Source organism: Sparus aurata, chromosome 8, assembly GCF_900880675.1.
Source record: "Sparus aurata chromosome 8, fSpaAur1.1, whole genome shotgun sequence".
Taxonomy (NCBI): domain Eukaryota; kingdom Metazoa; phylum Chordata; class Actinopteri; order Spariformes; family Sparidae; genus Sparus; species Sparus aurata.
In genome coordinates this window covers 20,943,634-20,966,628 of record NC_044194.1, presented here as the reverse complement: position 1 = coordinate 20,966,628, position 22,995 = coordinate 20,943,634, and the positions used below count along the sequence as shown (strand labels likewise).

The following is a 22,995-nucleotide window of genomic DNA, read 5'->3' as shown; positions in this document are numbered from 1 at the left end:
CACTGTCCCGGTCCAAAACTAGCCAAGAATTCCCCAAAATCCCATGTGCTCTTTTTGTCTCCCATTGGTCTTAAAGCATTAACCAAGCTAGCTAGCCAGCCACAGTCAGTCCCGCCCTTTAGCTTGTTAGTGCTCACGGCTAACGACAACAACCACAGGTTACACAAGGTAGAGAGTGCTAGCATGTTAGCATTCCTGCTAGGTTATTATGTGGCAGGAGGCTGGAGGGTGGCATAGCAGCAGTGGTGGTGAACATGGTGCTCCCTGTGTCTGCTGCTGCTGCGCGAGGGTGGGGGGTAACGTACGGAGGCCGAAGGATCAGAGGTGTTGGAGGGCAGCCTGGAGGAGGAGGAGGAACGTTGGGTGGCGACAGTAGAGGTGGAGAGCCCCGTGCAGGAGCGTTCACCCTGGCTGAGGTTCCTCTTGCGCTCGCGAACTAGCGCCTTCTGGTGGCGCTTCATCCGCTCCAGCTGCTCCTCGGCAGTCATCCGCCCTCTAGTGCTCGGGAGCTGCAGGGCTTCTGTGGGTGAGGACAGACGCTCAAAGGCACTCTTAGGTCTCTCCGGCTGAAAAAGGGAATGAAGAAAGATGAAAATGAAAGAGAGAGAAGTAGGATAATCACATGCTAAACAGACATTTTAAATTGACAACACATGAGGTAGTTGCTGCTGTATATTATTCAGAATCTTTTGCTGTGGTCAAGCCTCACATTTAAAACCCTAAACTTGCCAGTTAACATATAATTAAAACAGAATATCCTTTTTAAAAAAACATAAACAAAAAACAGTTGTTTACAAACACTGAGAAACCCTGAGAAACATGTCTTCAGCTGATCACAGGTACCTCCACCTCTGATATCTCGACTCACCCTTGCTGCAGAGCTCCCGGGGGCTCTCCTCAGGGTGACGTAGGACGAGATGGAGGTGGACTGGTTCTGTCGAGACGATGAGCCTGCCAGACATAGTTGACAAGCATCAGCAAAGTTTTGTTTTAATGTTTCATCCAAGTGAAGTAAGCATCAAGGTCACACAGTGAAAACACGGTGACAGAATTAGAAAATAAACATCTTATAACTGGTAAAAATGCAGAATGAATACTTCAGGCGAAACAAAAAACACAAGGGTATCCATTCTGCATGAGGAGTGAGGATTAATGTGCAATATATCAACGCTGAACATAAAATGCCTTGAGTTAATTGCTAAACATAAAAACTATTTATAATCTGAGATTTGTTTTATTTTATAAAGAACTGTCTCAAGATTTAGAAGAATTTTATTAACGTTCCAGAGGATGATCCATCTCTTTGATATATTACGCTCCTCTTGTAGGTGACAATTAATTCTATTACTGAGGGATAATTTATTATCAGACAAGTACAACATTTTTCATGCTTTAACTGATGAATCCTCTAGTCTGAAGAAATTGAATTTCTAATAAAAATGTGTGTCTTCCTGAACGTAAATACACTTGTCAATTGCATATTCAAAGCTTTTAATTAATCTAATCAAAGCTTGCCAAGTATATTTTCCTCATACTTTTATCCTTAACAACAAAACCATTATTTTACATGTAACTGTTCAGTTACCTTTGCTCTGGAAATACTGGTAGTCAACGTCAGACCCGGCGCTGTGGTGGCTTATTCCTGGCAGCTCTGGTTCACTCAGATATGACCGCAAATCAGTCTGACATCAGAAAGGGTTGGACAGAAAGACAGAGTGTATGCAGGCGAGTAGTGCCTTTGGGATGAATATGGTAACAGATTTTTCTTAGATCCTAAATGGCAGCATACCTTACAGTCTCCGTTGACGACATACTGCCCACTCTCCCTATCCCTCTTCCTCTCATCTGATTGGCGTTTCAGCCCACGCACTGATGTGTGGCGGATTACCGAGGCCTCTCTGGGTAGAGGGGGCACCACGGGGGGCGTCTCCTCGTAGTCGTAGAGGCGAGGCAGTGGTGGCCTGGGTGGGGCGTTGTCCTCTGCCTGGATGTTATCCAGGCAGAAAAAAGGATTTTAGAAGTACCATAAGTACTGCTGTATAACTGATAACCCATTATTGGTGAAGGCTTTAACGGCATCAGACTTAATCCAGCCTACAAATCCTGAAAATTAACACAAAGTATACTCTGCTCTCCATCATTCTGAAGCAATAGAGGGACACTCACCCACTTTGGCACTGTGCTGTGAGGCAAAGTATGGGAGAGGATGGTGGGGATGGAGCTGCGAGGAGGAGGCTGGACCTCTGTGCTCAGAGTAGGCACTGCCAGGTCTGACACTGAAGGCACTAATTTCCTCTCTGCAGGGGTGTGTGAACACAGAGAAATCAAATAGTAGCAGGTTAGATTTCTGGTCAGGAACATGGGGAATGTCTGTCCACGTTTACACTAAGAATAGTAGAACAGACATTAGACGCAGCTTTTAAATAAATGCAGCCACAAGCTACACAGTTGTTGTTTCCACTCATACTGTGACTTTAGAACAGAGCAGAACTCTAACCTAAGACGAGAATCATGAGTGTCGCCACAGAGAAAACATCCTACAAGAAATACTGCAATCTGATACAACTATAATATGTGAACAATACCAACTAATATTTAGTCAATGTGTAACTCTAACTGTATACAGATTGATTATACATTTTTCATGAAAACTGTTGTGAGTGGCTGTGTTTCCGACCTGGGTTCTGGACAGAGTCGATGGTGATCTTGTAGTTTGCTTTGCTGGAGCTCAGTCCCGCCATCACGTCCTCGATCCTCCACAACTCGCGCTTCATCTCACCTTTCTCTTGCTACAGTTAGACATACAGATGTAAACACATATTTGACTCCACCTCTGGTTTTGTTTAACTTGGTTTTCAATGTCACAGATTTGATCTTTTTTATAAAAATGTCATCTGTGAATCGTTCTAAAATGATGTTGCTCTATCAATGGACCTCTGTTTGACATTTTTATAAAAGAAAAAGGACGCATGTTAGATTTGACATTTTCTGAAAAAATGACTCAAAAACTAAACTCAAACAGATCAGAGACCATGGATACTGTATGTTAAAACCCAGCCTGTTAGAACAGATCGAGTGTCAAACTGAAACAGGCGTGATGACAAATGTGATCTGAGCTGCAGTTCCAGGTGTCACCTGAGGTGTGGCGCTGTGGTTCATGTGTGCCTGCAGCGCCATCCTCAACTGCTCCACAGATCTCTCCAGCCTGCTGTACTCCTCCCAGGCCAGTGCCATCTCCTGCATTACACAAACACACACAAAGTCTTTGGTTGAATATGCAGAGGCGCCTTAAAGGGACATTCCACCCCCAAATTAACCTCTTACTCTTGGTGATATTTATCCATCTAGCCTATTTTGGTATTAGGTGCAAATTTTGGACATGTCAGCTATAGAGATGTCTGTGTTCTCTTGTATATGTGTGTGTGTGTGTGTGTGTGTGTGTGTGTGTGTGTGTGTGTGAGTGTGTGTGTGTGTGTGCTCATTTTCAAAAATATTTTCAAACATACTCCAAACTGAACCACAGACAAATACACAAAAGCCTACATACGGTTGAGAGGCGTGATATTTGTGCCCTGATGGTGACCAGATCCTCTTGCAGCAGCCTCTGCTGATAGGCGATCTTTTGGGCGTGGGCTGGCTGCTCATGGTACTGCTCCATCTGCTGGTGGGACAGATCCAGCACACTCTCCAGCTTGTCCTAAAGGAGTGTGGAGTCATGCAGCAGGAGGTCAACCAAAGATACAAGGACCTGCTCCCCTTAGAGAATGTTGCACTATTCAGCAGGTAGCATTCGAAGCCACCTCCAGAGGGCAGCCTGTTTCTACGGTCGATCGCGAGCCATCATTAGATCTCATTCAACATCCTCCTATTTACTCACCTTGTTGTATATGATGAGACCTTCATTCAAGACTTTTATAAGTCTTATTGAGTTTTGTGCTTAATTTTTTATTTTTCATTTTAGTGCAGCCTGAATTTTGAGCCTTCAGTCTGGGTTGTATGCATTTTTTCCAGTCAGGTCTGTTAATCAGCCGTTCTAGCTTTGCCATTCAAGAAACTGTGAGTCAAGAGTCAGAGAAATCAATATCCTCGCCTCTCCTTCAAAAGAACTTCCTCTATGACTGTGAATGTTGAATCAAGAAAGAAATCCACCAGTGAAATCTGATTGTCCTGCTCTTCTGTTTGATAGCTGACTCACTGTCTGTCATCAAACTCCTCCGCAGCTCAACTAATAGCAGCAGTCTAAATGTTGTCCTTGGATGTGGCCACGTCATACTAATATTTATTGTAATTATGTAACATTTCACCCGTCAGACTGACTAAGGACAGGGCTGACAGAATGAGACCGTTTGATTGACTGAAAGCCCACATAACTAGCAGAGCGTGTACCTTGTCTTCCTTCAGGGAGCTGATCCTCGCCTCCAGATCCTTGAGGATCTTGTCCTGCTCGCACAACCGACTTAACTTCACCTGCAGGGGGAGACACAGAGCTGAGTGAGCAGGGAGGCAGACAGAGCATTGTAGAGACCTGCACTCTCACAGATAAAGTGTGTTGACCTTTGGTAATTAAGTGGCCCATTTACTTAATTACACATTCTCCTTGTCTCTGCAGCTGTAGATAAATCAGTGTGTACAAGAACCTGTATCTCTTTGTAAAGTGATTCTGTTTGTATATGCGTTCATGTGCATATCTATCTATCTATCTATCTATCTATCTATCTATCTATCTATCTATCTATCTATATATATATATATATATATATATATATATATATATATATATATATCTATCTATCTATCTATCTATCTATCTATCTATATATATATATATATATATATATATATAGATATAGATATATGTTTGAGTGCATATATGTAGTAGTGTAGGTAACATTTATATTCACAGCTCCCCTGGTCTTGTGCAGGTGTAATTACTATGAGCAAACCCATTACACAAAGTGGGCTCGACCCACCTGTCACTTTTAATTACAGTGTCAGGAAGGCTCTGAGCTCTGTTAATTAATCCCCGATTACACTCTGCAAACTTCAAGGCAAAGGTTGGGTCGCTTTATCATCCCAAGGTAAAAGAACAACACAATTTCCACGTAATGCAGTTGTGACTGAACAGCTTGATATGAACAAAGTGCTTATCCATACACAGTTTTGTACACAACTCTAGTTTTTACATTCTATCAAATAAATTATTAATCCTGTTTTTGTCTCCATGGTGATGTTGTTGTTGGATCTAATCAAATATTCATCGCAGGCAACACTCTCATAAATTGTTTAAACTGTTGCGTATGAAGCTTATACTGAGGATACTTTCACAGGAGCTGTAAGGCTGTCACAAAAAACCACAGGGAATTGTTTGGATTATCAAACTGAAAGAGTTGTGGCATTTACGTATTTACGCTCTCTGCATTCTGGTTGACCCTTGAAGCTGAAGTGTGATAGTGCAGCACCTCCTCCCACACATTTTTCAGAACATCCATATTTTGTTTTGCTTTAATTACCCTTACATTTCTCCCAATTGAACCATAGCAGTCAGAGCCGCTCCCTAAAACAAACTGAAATGTCATGTTAATGTTTGGAGTGGAACAAAACAGAACAAGACAGAACACTCAGAGAGTGAAACTGACCGAGGGTAAACAATCCTGTGCATTTGTTTTTTTAATGATAGCAAACTTATACAGTCAAAATAAGGATAGCTCTGCCAATTTCACACATTAAAGTGTCGTTATTGGTCTTGGGGATTACTACTGAATATATGAAAAAGTAGTATAAGAGAAAGTTGCCTGAAATTTGATAAACTGCATTGTGGGTGATGTAGGCATCATGCTTTGCAAGGACGTCCACTGGTCTAGCATTGTGCTCCTCTTATACTGTTGGCCTCATTATGGTCAGTTTAATAACAATTGATCAGAATCAATTCAGCAGAACCAGAGATATCCCCATTTTTATAACACACATTGTTCTTGTTTTTCATAACCTTGCACCTAAATTACCCACAACTTAGCCACTGAGTAAAGTCACAGGAGGCAGTTTGTCAGATTGTACATTGGTATGTACTTGTCTCAAATGACATATGAAAATAGAAATGTATGGGCTTCATTTGCCAGAATATTTACATTTAATTTCAAGAAAACAGGAAGTACAGTTTATGATGTAAAATAGCAATGAATAAATAAAAAACGTCAGTGTAGCTGAATTTTCGTAAAATATTGTGTTCAGACACCCTACTTATTGACAGACAAACAGAAACGAGAACATAATCTCCTTAACAGTGTTGACAATGGAATTTGTCTGTATGAACTGCAGCAAACATTCTATGAAACTACAAAAGGGGAACGCCACCAACTTTACACACTAAGGTGTGTTTACAGTACTACTAAAAAAGTAGTATAAAGCCTTTTGTGACTCCAGAGGAAGCTGCATTCAATCTGATTAACTGCTGATATCCTAATAAAACATTTTATTTTATTTTTTTCTGCTGTACAGATATTAATCTTTTTTTTCTTTCATAATGAGTCCAACAGTGCTGCAGGAGAGCAATGCTAGAGCAGTGGACTGCTTTTCAGCACATGGAGCCCACAATGCAACAGCCAACCACACATTACTGGAGGCAATTTATTAGATTACGTGCAGCTTCCTCTGGAGCTACAAAAGGCTTTATACTACTTTTTTCAACATAAACAGTAGCACTCCTGTAGACCTGCGAACACACTTTAATCTGGAACATTGGTGCATCCTTTAAGTTTGTACTTACATCCACATCACTTTCTGCAACCTTCACAGGTTTCCCTGAGTCCTTCAGTGTCTGACTTCCAGCTACCTAGAAATCCAAAGTAAACATTTCCAATTATTAGTTGTTCGGCAAAGTACACTGACTTACCTGTGACGCTGAAATAAAGGAGCTACAGGACACAGAGACCAGCTACAAACTACAGTATCACGAGGCTGAGACAGACTATCTGTGACACATTCCCTTGGCCTCATGTACATGACAATGTGAGTGAGTTCTGGCGCACAAAATCAGCTCTTGCCATGAAGAACACAATGGCTATGGACACTTTGAAGCCCTGCACAAACTGACTTATCAATAAAAACTATTCTCCATACAAAAAAGCAGTGTTTTTTTTTGAGAACAGGAAAATATGAGTTTTAGGAACACACCCTGGACTGCCTGAGTTCAGGTGCTGACTGAAATTAACTGGGGTTACTGACAGGGTTCAGGGTTTAAACGCTCTTCTAGTTTGAAAAGCATTAAGACAGAGCACATGTGCAATTTTAACAATGATATAATCACAAAATTTCAATGATGACAGCTCTTTCCCGGTTTGGAAATTATTAGTTTAGGAGTACATGTACTCCTTTTTGGAAATAAATAGAGACATGACACAGCTGAGTCCTGTGTTAATGTCAAGGAGGTGCAGCGTTTCAGAGACGATGGTAGAAGCAGCTGGCTTTTCAACCACCGGGCTACAGCCACAGCCAACAACACATGCACTGCCGAGCCATCCCATGCCCACTTTTCAGCAGCACTGTCACCATCACCACATGGGAGAGGGGGTGGACAGCTCAAAGGTCACATGGAGATAAGACATTTGATGCCATTCAAGCCGTGAATGCGGTGCTGTAAGCAATGGGATGGTCTTTCTAGAACAAAGACTCTCTAAACACACACATACTCACATACAGTCTACACACATGCATCCCTACTCTGTACACATGCACGGGCATAAATGCACTGACACACTACATACAACAGTAGATCTCTTTGTATAGTACATATACTGAATACAGATACATACACACACACACATACATACACACACACACACACATACAGCTTACGTTCATTAGAGGCCTGAGAGGCCCAGCAGTGCAGTGCAGTAGTAAACTGTGAACTGCGAGGATCAGGGGCTCTAGAGCTCTGATCTGGGAGTCAAAATCACAAAGACACAGAGCCGCAGTCACAAAATGGTGGCTGCTTTCCGTGAGATGCTTCTAAAAACCACACATTTGAGAGTCTAATGGGGATATTTAGTCTCACAAAAATGCCAAAACAACTGTATTGAAGTGTGCAGTCTAGTGTTTCGGCTCAACAGTTGGGCCCGAGTGTTAGAAGTGGTTGTCAGTAGGAAACACCAAGTGTGTTAGCTTGAGCTAGAGACAGTTCAAATCAGAAGAGGCACGGCAGAAACACAACACTTGAAGTAAAGCAGAAGTTAAAATGACAAATAGAGATCAGGGGATATACTCTGTGCATATCTCACCTTTAGGTCCAGATACTCCAAGTCCTTCTTCAGCTGCATATAGGTGTCATCAGCCTATAGCGTAACAAACATGTGGGTGTGGATTATTGATTTGTGTCGACAGGAATTCAATAATTCACAATCAGGGTCATCTGAACCTGACAAAGCTCCACTGACAGTTCATTAGTGGGATGTAGTGACATGTCTGTGTCGAGTATGAAGTGTCAATTGCTGTTATGTGTGTGCGCAAACATGCATCACAACTGACACACCCACACATACAGTAAAAAAGTCATTCATTTTTCTTCTCAGAGATGATCCTACTGCAGCAGACAACACACCAGCACAGACCAGATCCATCAAAAGCTGCAGATCTTGAAACATCTCTGAATTCAGCTTTAACTCGGTTTTAATTCAGCTCATATCACTCAACAGACGGTTGAGGTACAACCAGAAAAGACAGATTCACAAATCAGAAGACCAAACTGTCCAACACATCCACAGCCAGACGATTTGCCAAAGCATGGGATGGCTTTGTGGACATTGAAAATTTAGCAGCACAACATGCTATGGATAGTGTCACTAGAAGCACGATATGAAAACTGACCAGCCAAGACCAGCACATGGAAAAAGAGGCAGATGGATCTATGACGGCTGCACGGCCATCGTTCACAGATTAACCATGCCTGACGTCACACCACGAGAGCACAAGAGCTGTTGGGTAGAAGTTGCCACTGACATACTGAGAGTTGACTGATGCTGCCGCTGTTATAACTTTTTGGTTTTGGTTATTGTTTTTTCACATTTAGATACACAATATATTTACAGTTCGGGACAAACAAGTACAGGATCATCCTATAGTTAGAGGTTTGGACTAAGAGTGTGTCTGGACGTGGATGTCTTCGTAGTTGGACCTGAACAGCTGGATATCATGACACAAGAAGACTGTTGTATTCAGGAAGACTGGCTAATTACATGCAATGATTCCAGTGTATACAGTTTTCATAAGTCACCATCATACGTGCAATCAAGAGAGCCAGATGAAGGTCTCTGGTACAATTTTGCTATCTGGAATGACTGATTTAAAAAATCTCTCAAAAGTTTAACCCCAAGGGCGTTTTCAATTCTTGTCCGATATTCATATATATTCAATTTACACAAGTGTTCCTTATACTGAGATCATCAAGCACCTAGTCTATGTTTGCTGAATGGTCAGGATCTCAAATTAGACATGGTAACCTATAAAAAGTCACATACAGCCTATTTTGAAATATCTCCTTTGAACTATCTCTATCAAACATATTTACACTTCTGAAGGAGGAAATTAAAATTGATAATACAAATTAAAATAACTAAAAGTAAATCGTAATGCAGCCCTGCAATATGTTCAGTGGCAACCTCTCCCAGCCCATGGTAAAATGAGGGGTGGACAGGCAGGCGTGCCGCAGGGGGGGCCCCCACCTGGGTGTTGAAAGAGCCCAGGGGAGCTGAGAGACCCACATGTCCGAGTTGGGACACAGGTGAAGGGACGGAGCTGAGGAGGGGGCTGTTGCTAGTGTTGGTAGGAGTGAGGAGGTGGTTGGGTGGGTTCAGCTCTTTGGGACCGTTGAGCCGCTGCAGCTGGGCTAACGTGTGCTGACGTGCGGTGGCCATCTTGGCCCGATGCCGGCGCAGCTGAATGAGGAACAGGGTGAGCTCCTCGGGCTGTCAGGCACCACAGGACATTAGATCTGGCATCAAAACTGATCATACTAAACTTAACTGAAACAGTAACCTTGCATTCACAGTGCTCATGGCCACTTTGGCTGATGGCCAAATACAACAAGCAGAACAGCAGTTAAAATTAGAAGGATTAATGGTAGGAATCACAGCAGCACACTATTCATGACAGGAAATGTATTCCAAAGGTCAGCTACAGCCATACGGCTCATGACAACAAAAGGCTAATCAAGATTTGGTCAATATTTTGTTGTAGCGCAAAATGAATGCACTTCGGGTGACTGATTTCTTAAATGTCTGGCGGGGAGAGCACATTGTAAGAAACATAATACTTGGCTAAAAGCAGACTGTGAGAGGGAATTGTGCATTGCTTTCAATACAGGCCTCTTAAGCCTTCAGATTATATAATTACATCCATGCCGAATGTGAAGTTATTTAAAATATCAATATTTGCAATGCAGAGAAGTATATCTTGTGTTTTCATTTGTAAGACGTACCGTTTTGCCATGAAGGCTGGGTGCACTGACTGTGTGCGTGATGTAACCAGATGGCATTGACCGTCTCTCAATAGTAGCAGCCTGACAACACACAGAGAACACATTTTATATACACTGTTTGTGTTTAGACAGTTCAGAGAGAGTTACAGAGTAAAGATGGTCACACCTCAAATAATAATACAAATGGTGAAAAATCTGCTATTGCAACATAACATGGAAAGTTTCACATCACCACAGGCTACATTTTTTGTTTCAGAGGATACAATATTTAAATGAGCTTTATAACAGTGTATGTAGTGTATTCTTTCTTATCACTTGGCAAACTGAAAGTGCTTGTGGCTGTGGAAGAGTGGGCGTGAATTTACATATTTGTGACAAAAAAGCGATAAGCAAATTCTGATGGAGTTGTTCATTTTTATCAGTCTGCATTAATGTTACAAATGTATTCATCCACACATGCAATATATCTATCATTCGGTATAGAGTAATAATTATATGTATACACTCTTAATATAGTTTACAGTTAATACTTTCTTTTTGACTGATTGCTGACACAGTTGAGGTAATTTAACAGTCTCAGTGCCTTCAGGATATGTCTGCCATTGCACCAAGAGGCACTAAAACAATTATCCTGTTCAGCGGAGCACAGTTACTAACATCAGCCCCCCACTGTCAAGATGACTGACATTGTTCTGGATGAAAACTGTTCTATTTAATATGTTGCACTTGACAGTGGAAAAAAACAAAAACATTAATGGTCCTATCTTTTGAAAGAGCACAAACAACAGGCAGGATATAAATCAGTTTCATGCAATCTATACAGTGACAACAGGAAATAATCTGTTGTCATCCACATGACATTAAATCTGTCATCTGTCTTTGTTTGTCTTAAACTAATTTATTGTATTATAACTTAAAAAATATCATCTACGCTCGAATATTTATCACTGATTGAGCTCCAAGGAGCTACTGTCAAAATTTGGGTGTAGTGTAATTTTAAATCGCCTTGAATAACAGTGTTAGATAACTGTCTTGATTTCCCTTGATTGAAGACTGTCTAATTTGCCCAATGAAATAGTAGAATTGTGTATGGACACTTTTCTGTGCACAGTAAGTCTGTTAAGACCTTTTATCCCTCTGGTATGAAGCCTTATAGACTAAGCATGGATAGTAAAACATTAAACAGCATTACCCAACAAAATACAAATTACATGTTGAAGTTTGTGTCGTTTGCAACAAACGTGAAATTATGGTTCTGCTTCTGTCAGACATTATTTTACCTTGAGCATCTGAGATTTGGTCCTGCGGGGGGAAACAGCAAAGGGGATGTCGACCACGGACCTATCGCCCACAGGCCTGACTGTCACACGTTCAGCTGGCGTGTGCGGCCTCCGAGTGGGCGACAGGGTTCTGCTGCTGCCAGGTGGAGGCCCGGGTGGAGGGATATCTGCAGATGAAGGTGGTACCGACACACAGCGGGGTGGCCCTTCAGACCTGGGTGCTGAAGAGGAGGGAGGCACAGTGGATGGAGGGCGGGGACCGAAAGGGTACTCTGGGGCCGGGGTGTAGAGAGGCGCCGTTGGGCTGCCGTGACGGAACTGGTGGCGCTGCTGCCACTCGTACAGCTGCCAGACGGTGTTGGACCCTGGGCCAGCCTGCTCAGGGGTGAGGCGGAAGTGACTGAGTCGGTCCTGGGCGTACTTGTACTCGCCAAGTCGGCCAGGTGGGGGGCTCTGACGAGGAGTTCTTGGCAGGGTCTGATATGCATCCATTGTTGTGAACTTGTGCTGGGTTGGTGGTGTGCGACGAGGGAGGGTGTTCTCTCTGGAAGGCGGGCTGTGGGATGGGAACACAAAAGGATGTTCTCACCACAGCAAAGACACGGTACATGGTACATGATATCTATATAAGATTCATCTGATCTTACCAACAAGCATCTGATCTTACCAACAAGCAGATTACGCCTTATTATTATATTTCTTGTGCTGCAAATGTGCTTCCGGTTCGCTTGTGATTTATGTTTGATAAAACCAGCTCAGTATTTTTCAATTTCAATTTTCAATCAAAAGTTTGATATCCAAAGTGCAGGATCTACAATTTTGGTAAAATATGTCACAAATGAAGCACGGTGTGAATGTAGCATTGTGGTGCTACAGAAATGCTCTGGCCTACAAATGTTATTCTCCAAACATGAGTTAACGGAACGTGCTTGTGTGGTACAAACGTTGGAAAAAATAATATAATCATTGTAACATTGTTTTGACTTAAAAAGAATGCAACAATTACCAGAAACTACAATCCTGACTGATATCGCAAAGGCAATTCCTGTCGCAACAGGATTTAATTTGCACATCCTTGAGTCCTAGATATATTTGAATCAGAGTTCAGAAACTAAACATTGCAAACTTGAGGGAACTCCAAACTGTACCTAATATACACATTGGAGTGATCATAAACTTATTAAACAACAAGGATTTTTCATTTATTTAGTTGACCTGACATGGTGTCCATGTGGTCCTAGGCTGCACAGATGGTTTAAAATCAAGCTACAAAACGTAACATGTAAACATAAAATACATAAAGATGTTTTAATGATATGCTTATGATCATGTGCAATTCTATAAATTAAAACAATAAACAGTTATCTTTATTTCCATGATAGATTACATGTGACATTGACCTACCCTTTGTGATCAGCCTTCTGTACTTGAACCCACTGCTCCACTTGCTCAAGAGTACTCCTCCTCTGCACCTGCTTGTGTGAGTCAGCAGGCGGCGGGGCCCTCTGGTATGTCCCCGCTGCGATCCCGTTGGGCTCCAGGATGGGGCTGGGCGTGGAGACGAGGCCGTTCCTCGTGCAAACACTGGAGGGCAGTGTTGAGGCGGCTCGTGAAGGTGCCCGAGACGGAACCCTGGACACGGGTGCCGAGGCCGACACGTGGTCTAACTGTGGGAGGGCAGAGGGTGCTGGGTTCGAGGGGAGGGATGTGTGCGTGTCCATTTCCAGGGCTGTACTTCCTATGGGGAGATCCAACATGGTGGTGGCAGGAGATTCTTTGTGGAAGCTGCAGCGTTCGTCTACGTCACGGTGTATGGGCTCCAGGAGAACCTCGTGGATGATGGATCTTGTGGTCTCAGAGTCTGGGGTCTTGGTCTTGTGGTGGTTTATGTGGTTTGTCTGTGGGACTGCATGCTGCTGTGACTTGTTGAGCTTATCTAACTTGTCAGATGGTCTGCAGAGAATAGAGATTACATGAAAAACCTGGATGAATGTTGGCCCCCGGAACTAATTAAAAAGGATAATCAATCTGTTTCTCTCTTGAACTTAGAGGTAAACTAGGTAGTTTTGGGGAAGATTTCTTAATTAGAGGAGAAAGATCTTCATTGATTTTTTTTTTTTTTTATGCCTAAACAAACAAAATAAACAAACTGTCTTCACTTGCATGACAGAATAAACTGAATAAACAAACTGACCTTTAAGGACAACACAATTAACACACATATTGTTTCACTTTTGTTTGTATTTGTATTGTAAACATTACACAATACTACATACTGTCCCTTTAATAATTACACAGTTACACAAATTAGTATATTTGTCTGTTGATGTGATGGATGGATTAATGGACTGAATAAAATGTCTGAGTGAAAGACTTGATCAATACCCTTAACACGTTATTTCATTTCATTGCTCTAAATGTATAATAATTATTATTTGGCTTCAACAAAAAAAAGATTTAATCAATGATGACGATGATTTGATTGATTTAATTTTGTTTTTATCTTGTTGTGTCCTTTTACAGAGACATTAATGAGCTCTCTGGGTTATCTCTTCAATAATGTCACTGTCTGGCACTCAACTCTCAACGGCAAAAGAGAAATAGATTAACTATAAAAGTTATCCTGACAGATGATTCATTGTTCCCCCTTAAACCTCTAAAAGGACTTCAGTGGCTTTTACTTGATGGGCACCAATTCTGTTTCATTTGATCACTTCCCTGATGTCCCATGGACATTGTGTCATTATGTTTCACCATTTCAGAGGTCTTTGTTCTGGTGTGCTGAACTGAAAGTGAACTAGATGACTGTCACATAAATTAGAAACTTTTAGCCTCAGCCCCAACTTTGACGACAGGGCTAAACCACCATCACAAAGCAGGGCAGATGACAAGCAAAGCCTTGTAACCACAATTAGATTTTAAACTCATTAAGGAAAATCCCGTGTGAGAAGAAGCAAGAGAAACAGCCAGGTCTCTGAAATTCAATGAACTGTAGACCAGATTTTATTTTTAAATGAATTAAACAACCTCAGGGGCCCAAATGCCCTTACCCCGGCCGAATATATTTAATATAAATTGATGACTGGTAGGTCCCCATTACATTGTGTTAAATGGGGCGATATCTATTAGCTTAAATGTGAGAGTAGTGTTGCTAGCAATAACTTTGCATATTGTAAAAGCAACCAAACTCTTGCAAAAGAAGTGCAACATGCCAGCAAATAATAATACTACTGTTGGAGTTTTTTCAGACACTACACAAGGGCTGTAAAAAAAATATCCAAGTGGAAGCCGTTTTCAGTTAGATTTCCCTTTGGTTAATCATAAACAACTAGTGTAGTCTTCTGGGATTTCCCCTTCTAAAAGCAAAAACTATAAAACGAAGGAGTACGAGCTGCGGGTGTCTGAGGTTGCCAGTGAAGGATGGGACGTATTTGATCTGTGCTACCTCCCCCCGTCAACACATGAATAATACATGGAGTAAGCGACTGCTTCTTCAAAAACAGCATTTCACAACATCAGAATGTCCTCTTTGGAGCAAGAAAACGCATTACAAAATATACAGTACACTCAGATGTTACAGCTCCAGGACTGACAGAGTGGGATGTTTTTCCAGGTATCACTGTAATTTATGTCACAAAGTAACAAGCAAATGGCAACACTTTCTAGGATGTACTGTACGTGTTTATAGGATATAACAACTGTAGCTATAACATTCTGTACAGTACATGAACAAATACTATCATGTCATACAATCTGTTCGCTGATTTTTTATGTCCTGTGGATTGCACTTGTAAGGAGTGATTCTTTTATTGTTTAATGTGTCTAAATGTAGATGAGTACAACCTCAAGTCCGTAAAATGTTGGGATGCTGTCTTAAGCCTATAGAACACAGAATGCGCTAATACTCTTGACATACACTCAATTTTAAGCAGCAAAACACTAATATATTTACTGTTTTACCTCATCAACGTTATCATTACTGTGAATCTGATACCAGCAACATTTCAAATTAGTCAGGACGGGGGCAACACAAACTGGGAAAGTTGTGCTTTGCTTCAAAAACACCTTTTGGAAAGACCCTTTTTACAGGGTATTAGATTAATTGGTAACAGGTGATATTGATTGGGTAAGAAAGGATAATACTACAAGGATATTACTACATGTGCTCAGGAAGGCATTTTTGGAATCAGGGTTGAACACAACTATAAATCAAGAAAGCCAACAAACACATGAAAGTTTGATGATAAAGGCCGAAAAAAGAAGCAAAGTAAAGGACCTCCTGCTTGAGTAACAGGTGATCCCTGTGAAGTGTAGTACAAAAGTTATTTGCATGTGTAAGTTTATTTGTATACAGGATGTGTTTTTCATAGTCAGGCCTGTTTAGTGCACTAGTGATTCATGATTGTAAGTGTAATCATAATTAGGGATGGAACATTGAATAACTTTTCATTCCAATAAAAAATACAAAAGATGACAAAAGGTTTCGTTTTAGGCAACGTTGAAATCAAAATATTGGCAACAACCACAAGGGGGAGCTCATGGTGTAAGGTGGAGAAATCAATGTGTTTTTGAAGAACAAGTAAAAGTTGTGATCTGGAACTTTTTTTTCCAACTTTTATTATCAAGTACATACATCTTTGTGACTGAATCCACTCATATACTCATGTATTTTGCTGGTATCTTGCAGCTGCTTCGGGTGCGTGCGTAGCCCTACCTGATCAGTGTGTCGATGTGGTTCTGCATCAGTGTGGCCTGGTTCATGGCCCTCAGCCAGGTGTTCATGTCCTCCTGGGTGTCAGCACTGAAGTAATACGTCCGCATCCCAGTGTGCTCCGCCTGCGAGCCAATCACAGAGCTCTCCTTGTAAATGTACGAGCGCATACCAGTGTGGCTAGCCTATAGGAAGAGACAAGAGGCTAGGTCAGCATTGAGGTCTGAGACAGAGAAATCAGCATTGGTCAAAGAGACGAAGAGATGTCATGCTGTCCAACGAGAGAAACAACACCAAGCATCGGCCAATACAGAGAGAGCCAATGAGGGAAACCACACAATAGGAATACGGAGACAAAAATGCCAGCCAGTTACCAGCAACAAAGCCACAACTTTTAACCAATGACAGCAAAGATTTGTCAGTACAATGGAGGACAGAAAACGTTCAGACAAAAGAAACCCCAAAGTCTCCTCACAAACCTGTTTTCCTCTTGTTTATTCATCTCAAATATCTAATTAGAACACATGAAAGGGCAAATAACAGTTTACAAACATATACAGTGACTTAAAAGAGCTTTTCTTTTATGCGTACTATATTTTTCAGTTTATATAAACAGTATATCTCGCAGTATATCTTGAAGAACATCAATTCCAGTGGTCTGACATGGAAAAGTGAGCACAGTGAAATTTATGCGTAATTAGATTCCACACTGTGACAAGGTAATTGTACTCTATGATTTAAGTGCTGAGCTCATGACGGGCATACTCAAACTTAAGATGGATACTTCTTTGTATGTGCAGTGAAAAGGCTATTAGTCAGGTGATCTAATATGCTATTGTCAGGGTGCGACAGTCAAGAGAACATCTGCACCATTTCATCATGGGTAAGCTGGGACTAGCTGGTGAATATAATAGAGTACTCAGCAGCTAAACACATTCACTACCATTTTATTGGGTTCGATTATTTACCTCCGCCAAGGAGCTTATGTGTTCACCCATGTCTGTTTGTTTGTTGGTTGGCTGGTTGGTTGGTTGGTCGGCAGGATCACACAACTACAACTACAGGAAAGATTTCCACGAAACTCGGATGGAGGATGGATCTTGGTCCACAATAGCCCCCATTCAATTTTGGTGCAGGGATAGATCCAGGAACTTTTTTCTCATTTTCTTTACCACTGCAAGACATTTTTTGTTGTTGCATTTTTCAACATTTTCGTACTTTTCATTTAGGATCTTGATCAAACGTTTCAGCTGTATTCAGGTGGCTGGTATCTAGGAATGAGAACAATTTGATGCGGATGAAGGGGACTGTTGGGCCTTGGTGGAGGTGTGCGCTCTACTGATTGCCATTGAAGTTAAATTTTGTGTTTATGGCTGCCCTGGTGTGGCCAAAAAATCAATCAATTCAGCTTCAACCGATTATTTTCAGTGCCTAGTTTATTAGAACAACAATTTCTTTCATTCCCCAGAGAACATATGGGAAGAAGCTGTATTCCAAACGTCCGTCTGTTCAAATAGGTAGGCCCTTAAAAAGTAGGGACGCTGTGCAAAACATACAAAAAAACAGAATGCAATCATCTGCAAATAAACCGTGTTTACAAAGATTGGTTTTAGAAAGTGCCCCCGTGCCAATAAACATAAAAATGCATACATAAGGATGTATTTAATCTCAATGAAGCTGATGTTATATAACATTTACCTTTATGTCTTTGTAGTTTTTATTTGAGGATTTGTCAAGAAGGATTATCAATTTAGCATATTCTGTTTCATGTTTTTCACAGCATCCTAACTATTTTTGGGATTAGGGTTATACTCACAATAGCACAGTAACTGCAGGAATGAAGGCGAGTTGAATTCCGCCCAAAGGAAAATGAGAGCGGCTCCTTTCTAAAAAAAAAAACATCAACGTGTTTCTGGCTGCACCGCATTTTGGTCTACTGAGACGACCATCAGTAGAGCAGTTGGTATCTCTGCTTGTTCTGCTACAGATTTCTGCCTGAAAGTTTGTTGAACTGTTCATGTCCAGAGAGAAGCCATAAGAAGCTCACATCAATACGTTCACTATTTGATAGTTCATATTGCCCAGTAAGAAAATGTTCCTGCTAGTGAACTTGTTTTTGGCTGTGCTGAAAATATCTCAACATGATGTCACTGACATTATAATTAGCTTGCTATCCACAGGGATATAAGGAAACACACCATCAAGCACAAGAACTGGCCAAGAAATCCAGGGAACAGTACATCACTACAGCTGATTTTTAATTAACAGACTTTAAGTGTTTTGTGTCCTTGATAAAGATGTCCTTGCTGTGAAAATGGGGTTATTAGAAGCCCCTTTTTAGTGAGCTACACTCCATTGAGCACAGCTCAATAAATGTCCTACTTTTCCATTTCCTTCCTTCCTTCCTTCCTTCCTCCCTACATTCAGTGTTTTGCTGGTTGGGACTGGAAGACAAATGAGTGAACCCACTCAACAACAGATGCATGCAAATGAAACACAATTAAACACTAAATCCTCCCTACCCTAATTCATTCACTGAATAATGAATGCAGAATAAAAAGTGTGTTTGGAGTGTTGTGGTGGGATCCCACCATGGCTGCAACACAATAATTTCTCCGTGATTTCTTTATCTAGTTTATACTGTCATAAACTGACATAATTGTGATTCCTCCGCAATTCGGCTTCTATTCTGCAGCGTGATGACAGCCAGAAACATACAAAACACCCACTTGTGCAGTAAAATGTACACTCTGAACAATACCATGAATAATACAAAGACCGTCACCCCTGCTGTTTTATCTGTTACCATAAACTCTCTATAAACCTCTGCAGACAGATGCAGACATGTACACAAACAAATATAAATGCTCCCATTCCTACAACTCTCCCAGGGTCCCAGACAGCTTAATATGTCACCTCCCCTCTGAAATCGCTGCTGTCTGACTGCTAAAACAAGCTCATCTCAGTGTCGGCTGCTGTGCACTAATGAAACAACTTAAAATATCGTTTCCTTACTCACTATGCTTGAGTATCTACTTGACCCTGATCCTGGTACATATTTTAAGACCTGGGAGTTGATTGCACCACTCACTTGAAGTCCAGATAACCTTGTGCTCCAGCTCTTTGGTGATTCTCAGGTGGAAGGTAGTATGGCAGGCGTGTACATGACTGCACTAACACTGGAAGTGAGCAGAGGCTGATGATGTCCTCAGCAATGGGCTTTACTATATAAGGTTATTCTATTGTCTACATGAACAGTAATCATGTAGACAATAGATTTCACAGATTCAGCGGGGCCATTTTTTTAAACATAATTTTCCTGCCATGCCATGTGTACACTAATTCCACATTAGATGTACTGACTAATGAACCTGGTTTTCAATGTTGATCCAGAGCTTTGCAGGTTTGCATTCAAACAAAACACTACAGCAGCTGATACCACTGATTACTTCATGTATTGTAATACAGCTAACAGCACACTGCAACTACTAAGAAAGCTCTAATCATGGAGTAACGGAGTATTTAATTTGATTAACCTTACAAAGAATATGCTTAAAGGCATGGTCCATCTGTTATTGCTTCTTCTTTTGACCAGTTTAGACATCATACTGACAGCCGTGATTAGCTGGGCTTGCTGAAGCTAAAAGCTAGAGAAGTCATAACTGCAGAGTAACCCTTATACTATATGTGTTATTGAGGTTGTGATACACAGCTGACTCCAAGTACAGTGCACTACAGAACTAACTTACTAAAAGTATGTCAGATTTGTCAAACATCGGATGAAAACATGCCAACGGGGTTTTCGTTTTACCAAGGCAATCCCTTGAAGACGTATTTAATTCTTTGTCCAGCAAAACTGGAATTAACTCTTAACTCAATTTGAATTGTATTACTGTGGAGAGCCCAACACAAGAGATAGTTGATTGTTAAGTCACATTTCCACGTTGTCAAATACAGAAATTTTGGGTTGGTGATGCACATCATCAGCGGTCTCCATAAACTGTTTGTAAGATTAATAAACACAGATCATATTTGACAGTATTTTTTTCCCCATTTGTCCAGGACATTGAAATATTCCTGGACACATGGGCCAGCATCAAACACTGTTTCAAAAGTATTTCACAGACGCCTGCAGAGAACAGAAATACAGTTGCATTTGAAGAATACTGCCAAGTGCTAAGCTGACATTAGTGTTTCAACAGTATTTCAGCAGAGATTTTCACCACACAGTAACATCTCAGAAAATATTGTGGTATTACACATCGTCATTAACAGTTTCAATGACCCTTTGTGGGATGAAAACAGAATAGTTTCTTAACTGAACAAATGCCTTCTTACAATTTCCCAAAATATTATGTCCTGATAGCGATTTGTCTTGATACAAACCTTCAATACAAATGTTTACAACAATAATATGGTAGAAATCAATTTCCTGTACAAGCAAATGCACACGGTATGATAAACCTCAACTTTCATATCATGGTATGCTTCTGCAATCCTACTCAACATCAGAGGCCATGTTGTATGCATGTATTACTTCTCCCTGCCCAATGTCTCTAAAATCCCTTTTTATACTACTGGAGACAGGCTGTGTGTGTCTGCTGTCTTAGCAGTTGGTCGTCACACTAGAAGGGATTTTCATTCTGACCAGGTCTCCTTAAAGACTGTCTGATCAGCTGCATCAGCTGGAGTGATGTTTGGTTAAAATGGAAATTGTGCAGACTCTTTCACCACAAGGCTACCCAGATGAAAACAACAGATGTGCACCACACAAGGCTCAGTCGGCCTGTCACTGTCAGGAATGGAGATGTCTTTAGGCACATCTGAGGACAGGAAACAGGCAGGGAAACTAGTTAGCAACCACTCATCCTAAAAACGAACAGGAGATGTGTCCAAAAACACCCCAAAAATCTTGACGAAAGGAATAACAGCATCCTCAGGAAGCAGCTGTCAAAACACGCCTGCTCGCTCACTCAACATCAGCATTCTGACAGACGGCCTCTTATAGCTTCAATGGGACAGGCCTCTTGATGAGAGACAGAGGACCGCGGTGCTAGTCAGATGTTTAAGCACGTGAGAGATACTGGCATGCATGTGCAGCACACACACACACAGTACAGAGACTATGGAGGAATATGTTGAGTAAAACGAATTTAAACCCTCATCTGAATCACAGAAACGTTAACCAAAGCTTAAACTCACATCTGAGTCTGGACTAAAATTACTTCACAACGCAGGCAAAGTCACACCAATGCAGCAACGTTCCAAATGTCTGTCGATATCAATCACGTACATCAGCCATGATTTTTTTCTTATTTTAACACATACACACACACAATATCAGCAAGAGCCAACACACCACCAGCCCTCTACAATAACATTAGGAGCCTCTGTCTCTATTTAGCAGGAATGCTGAGTGGGTCATTCAGCTCCGAGTGCGTGACCGATACACCTACACACTGAACACATACACAGATAAGCCCCTTTGTCTTTCTGTGATTTGTGTCTGTGTGGGAGTTGGTGGCAATTTTAAGGGTGTTTCTGATGATTTGTTTTCATCACTACATTGTTTAATGTCGCTTTGTGGAAAAATATGAAAAGTCCCTCTCACCATTTATCTCTCTCCTCTATTTCGCCGCGACTAGCCCCCACGGCTTCCTTCCCCTCCACCTATCGCTTCCTCTCTTTATTTGCCTTTTCTTTTCCAGCCCTAATCACTTCCTTCCCTTTCTGTGTTCTCACTCCTTCAGCCTCTCTTTTTTCTACAAACTGAAAAATATCACTTTGCACTCAGAGAAGGCTTACAATGGTGTCGGCTCGTTTCCTGCGGACAGCCCCAGACAAACACACACACACTCTTTGTCCAGGTGCTATTTAAAGAGTCATTGTGCTCATAAAGATAAGCCTCAGCAGCCAGAGCACCACACAGCTTCAGATAAGGTACACTCGTCTAAATTTGCAACTGTAGAAATTTAATTTACACTGAAAAACATCCACACGGAGACTGTGGGTGTATTGGTTTTAAATCATCCCTGCTTTGAGGAAAACATTCAGTGTTTCTACTCTGTTAGTAAAGAAAATTCTGTTAGCGTTAATCAGTAACAGGTTTTTCTACTTCAAAGTTTCCTTCAGGAGCAGCTGCTTTGGAAAAATCACCATTTGAGTGACCGTGGGGTATCATAGCTTGCTTCTCCTGACAGTGTTATCATGATTTCTTTCAGCCCTTCACTTCTGAAACAGTAGTGTGAGGTGACGTGAGTTCCAAATAAAGGAACATTTTCTCCACACCATCAGAAAACTGCATGCTGGTACAGTAGATGTGACAGATGGAAGAGACAGCGAGAGCAGCACATAGATGAACGATAAGCCCCACACCAGATAAGCCAAATACAAAGATTCATATTGCAATCACAAAAACGACATGAGGGGGAGATAGAGAAGGAGGGGGGAAAGACAAGAGGGAGAATTAAATAGGACAGAACACTGAAAGTAAAAAAAAACAGCACGACCAAGTCAGCCACATGGACATGTTATTC

General features: G+C 41.3%; 1 protein-coding gene across 12 annotated transcripts in view; it reads right to left on the bottom strand.

Moving 5' to 3' along the window:
• LOC115586358 (pleckstrin homology domain-containing family A member 7-like) overlaps positions 1–22,995 on the bottom strand; it is a 140,536-nt gene that overhangs the window by 6,279 nt on the left and 111,262 nt on the right. For 7 of the 12 annotated variants that reach the window (XM_030425324.1, XM_030425325.1, XM_030425327.1 and 4 more), the window contains 17 exons: positions 16,463–16,644; positions 13,153–13,701; positions 11,749–12,304; positions 10,469–10,549; positions 9,714–9,956; positions 8,274–8,327; positions 7,852–7,935; positions 6,764–6,829; positions 4,387–4,467; positions 3,548–3,697; positions 3,136–3,237; positions 2,678–2,789; positions 2,167–2,297; positions 1,790–1,984; positions 1,586–1,682; positions 869–951; positions 306–566 (listed from right to left, as the gene is read on the bottom strand). In XM_030425324.1, the coding sequence (XP_030281184.1) occupies positions 306–566; positions 869–951; positions 1,586–1,682; positions 1,790–1,984; positions 2,167–2,297; positions 2,678–2,789; positions 3,136–3,237; positions 3,548–3,697; positions 4,387–4,467; positions 6,764–6,829; positions 7,852–7,935; positions 8,274–8,327; positions 9,714–9,956; positions 10,469–10,549; positions 11,749–12,304; positions 13,153–13,701; positions 16,463–16,644 (3,027 nt within the window). The remainder of the gene's footprint in view (positions 1–305; positions 567–868; positions 952–1,585; positions 1,683–1,789; positions 1,985–2,166; positions 2,298–2,677; positions 2,790–3,135; positions 3,238–3,547; positions 3,698–4,386; positions 4,468–6,763; positions 6,830–7,851; positions 7,936–8,273; positions 8,328–9,713; positions 9,957–10,468; positions 10,550–11,748; positions 12,305–13,152; positions 13,702–16,462; positions 16,645–22,995) is intronic. The other 5 variants (XM_030425326.1, XM_030425328.1, XM_030425330.1 and 2 more) reach the window with 5 other exon arrangements.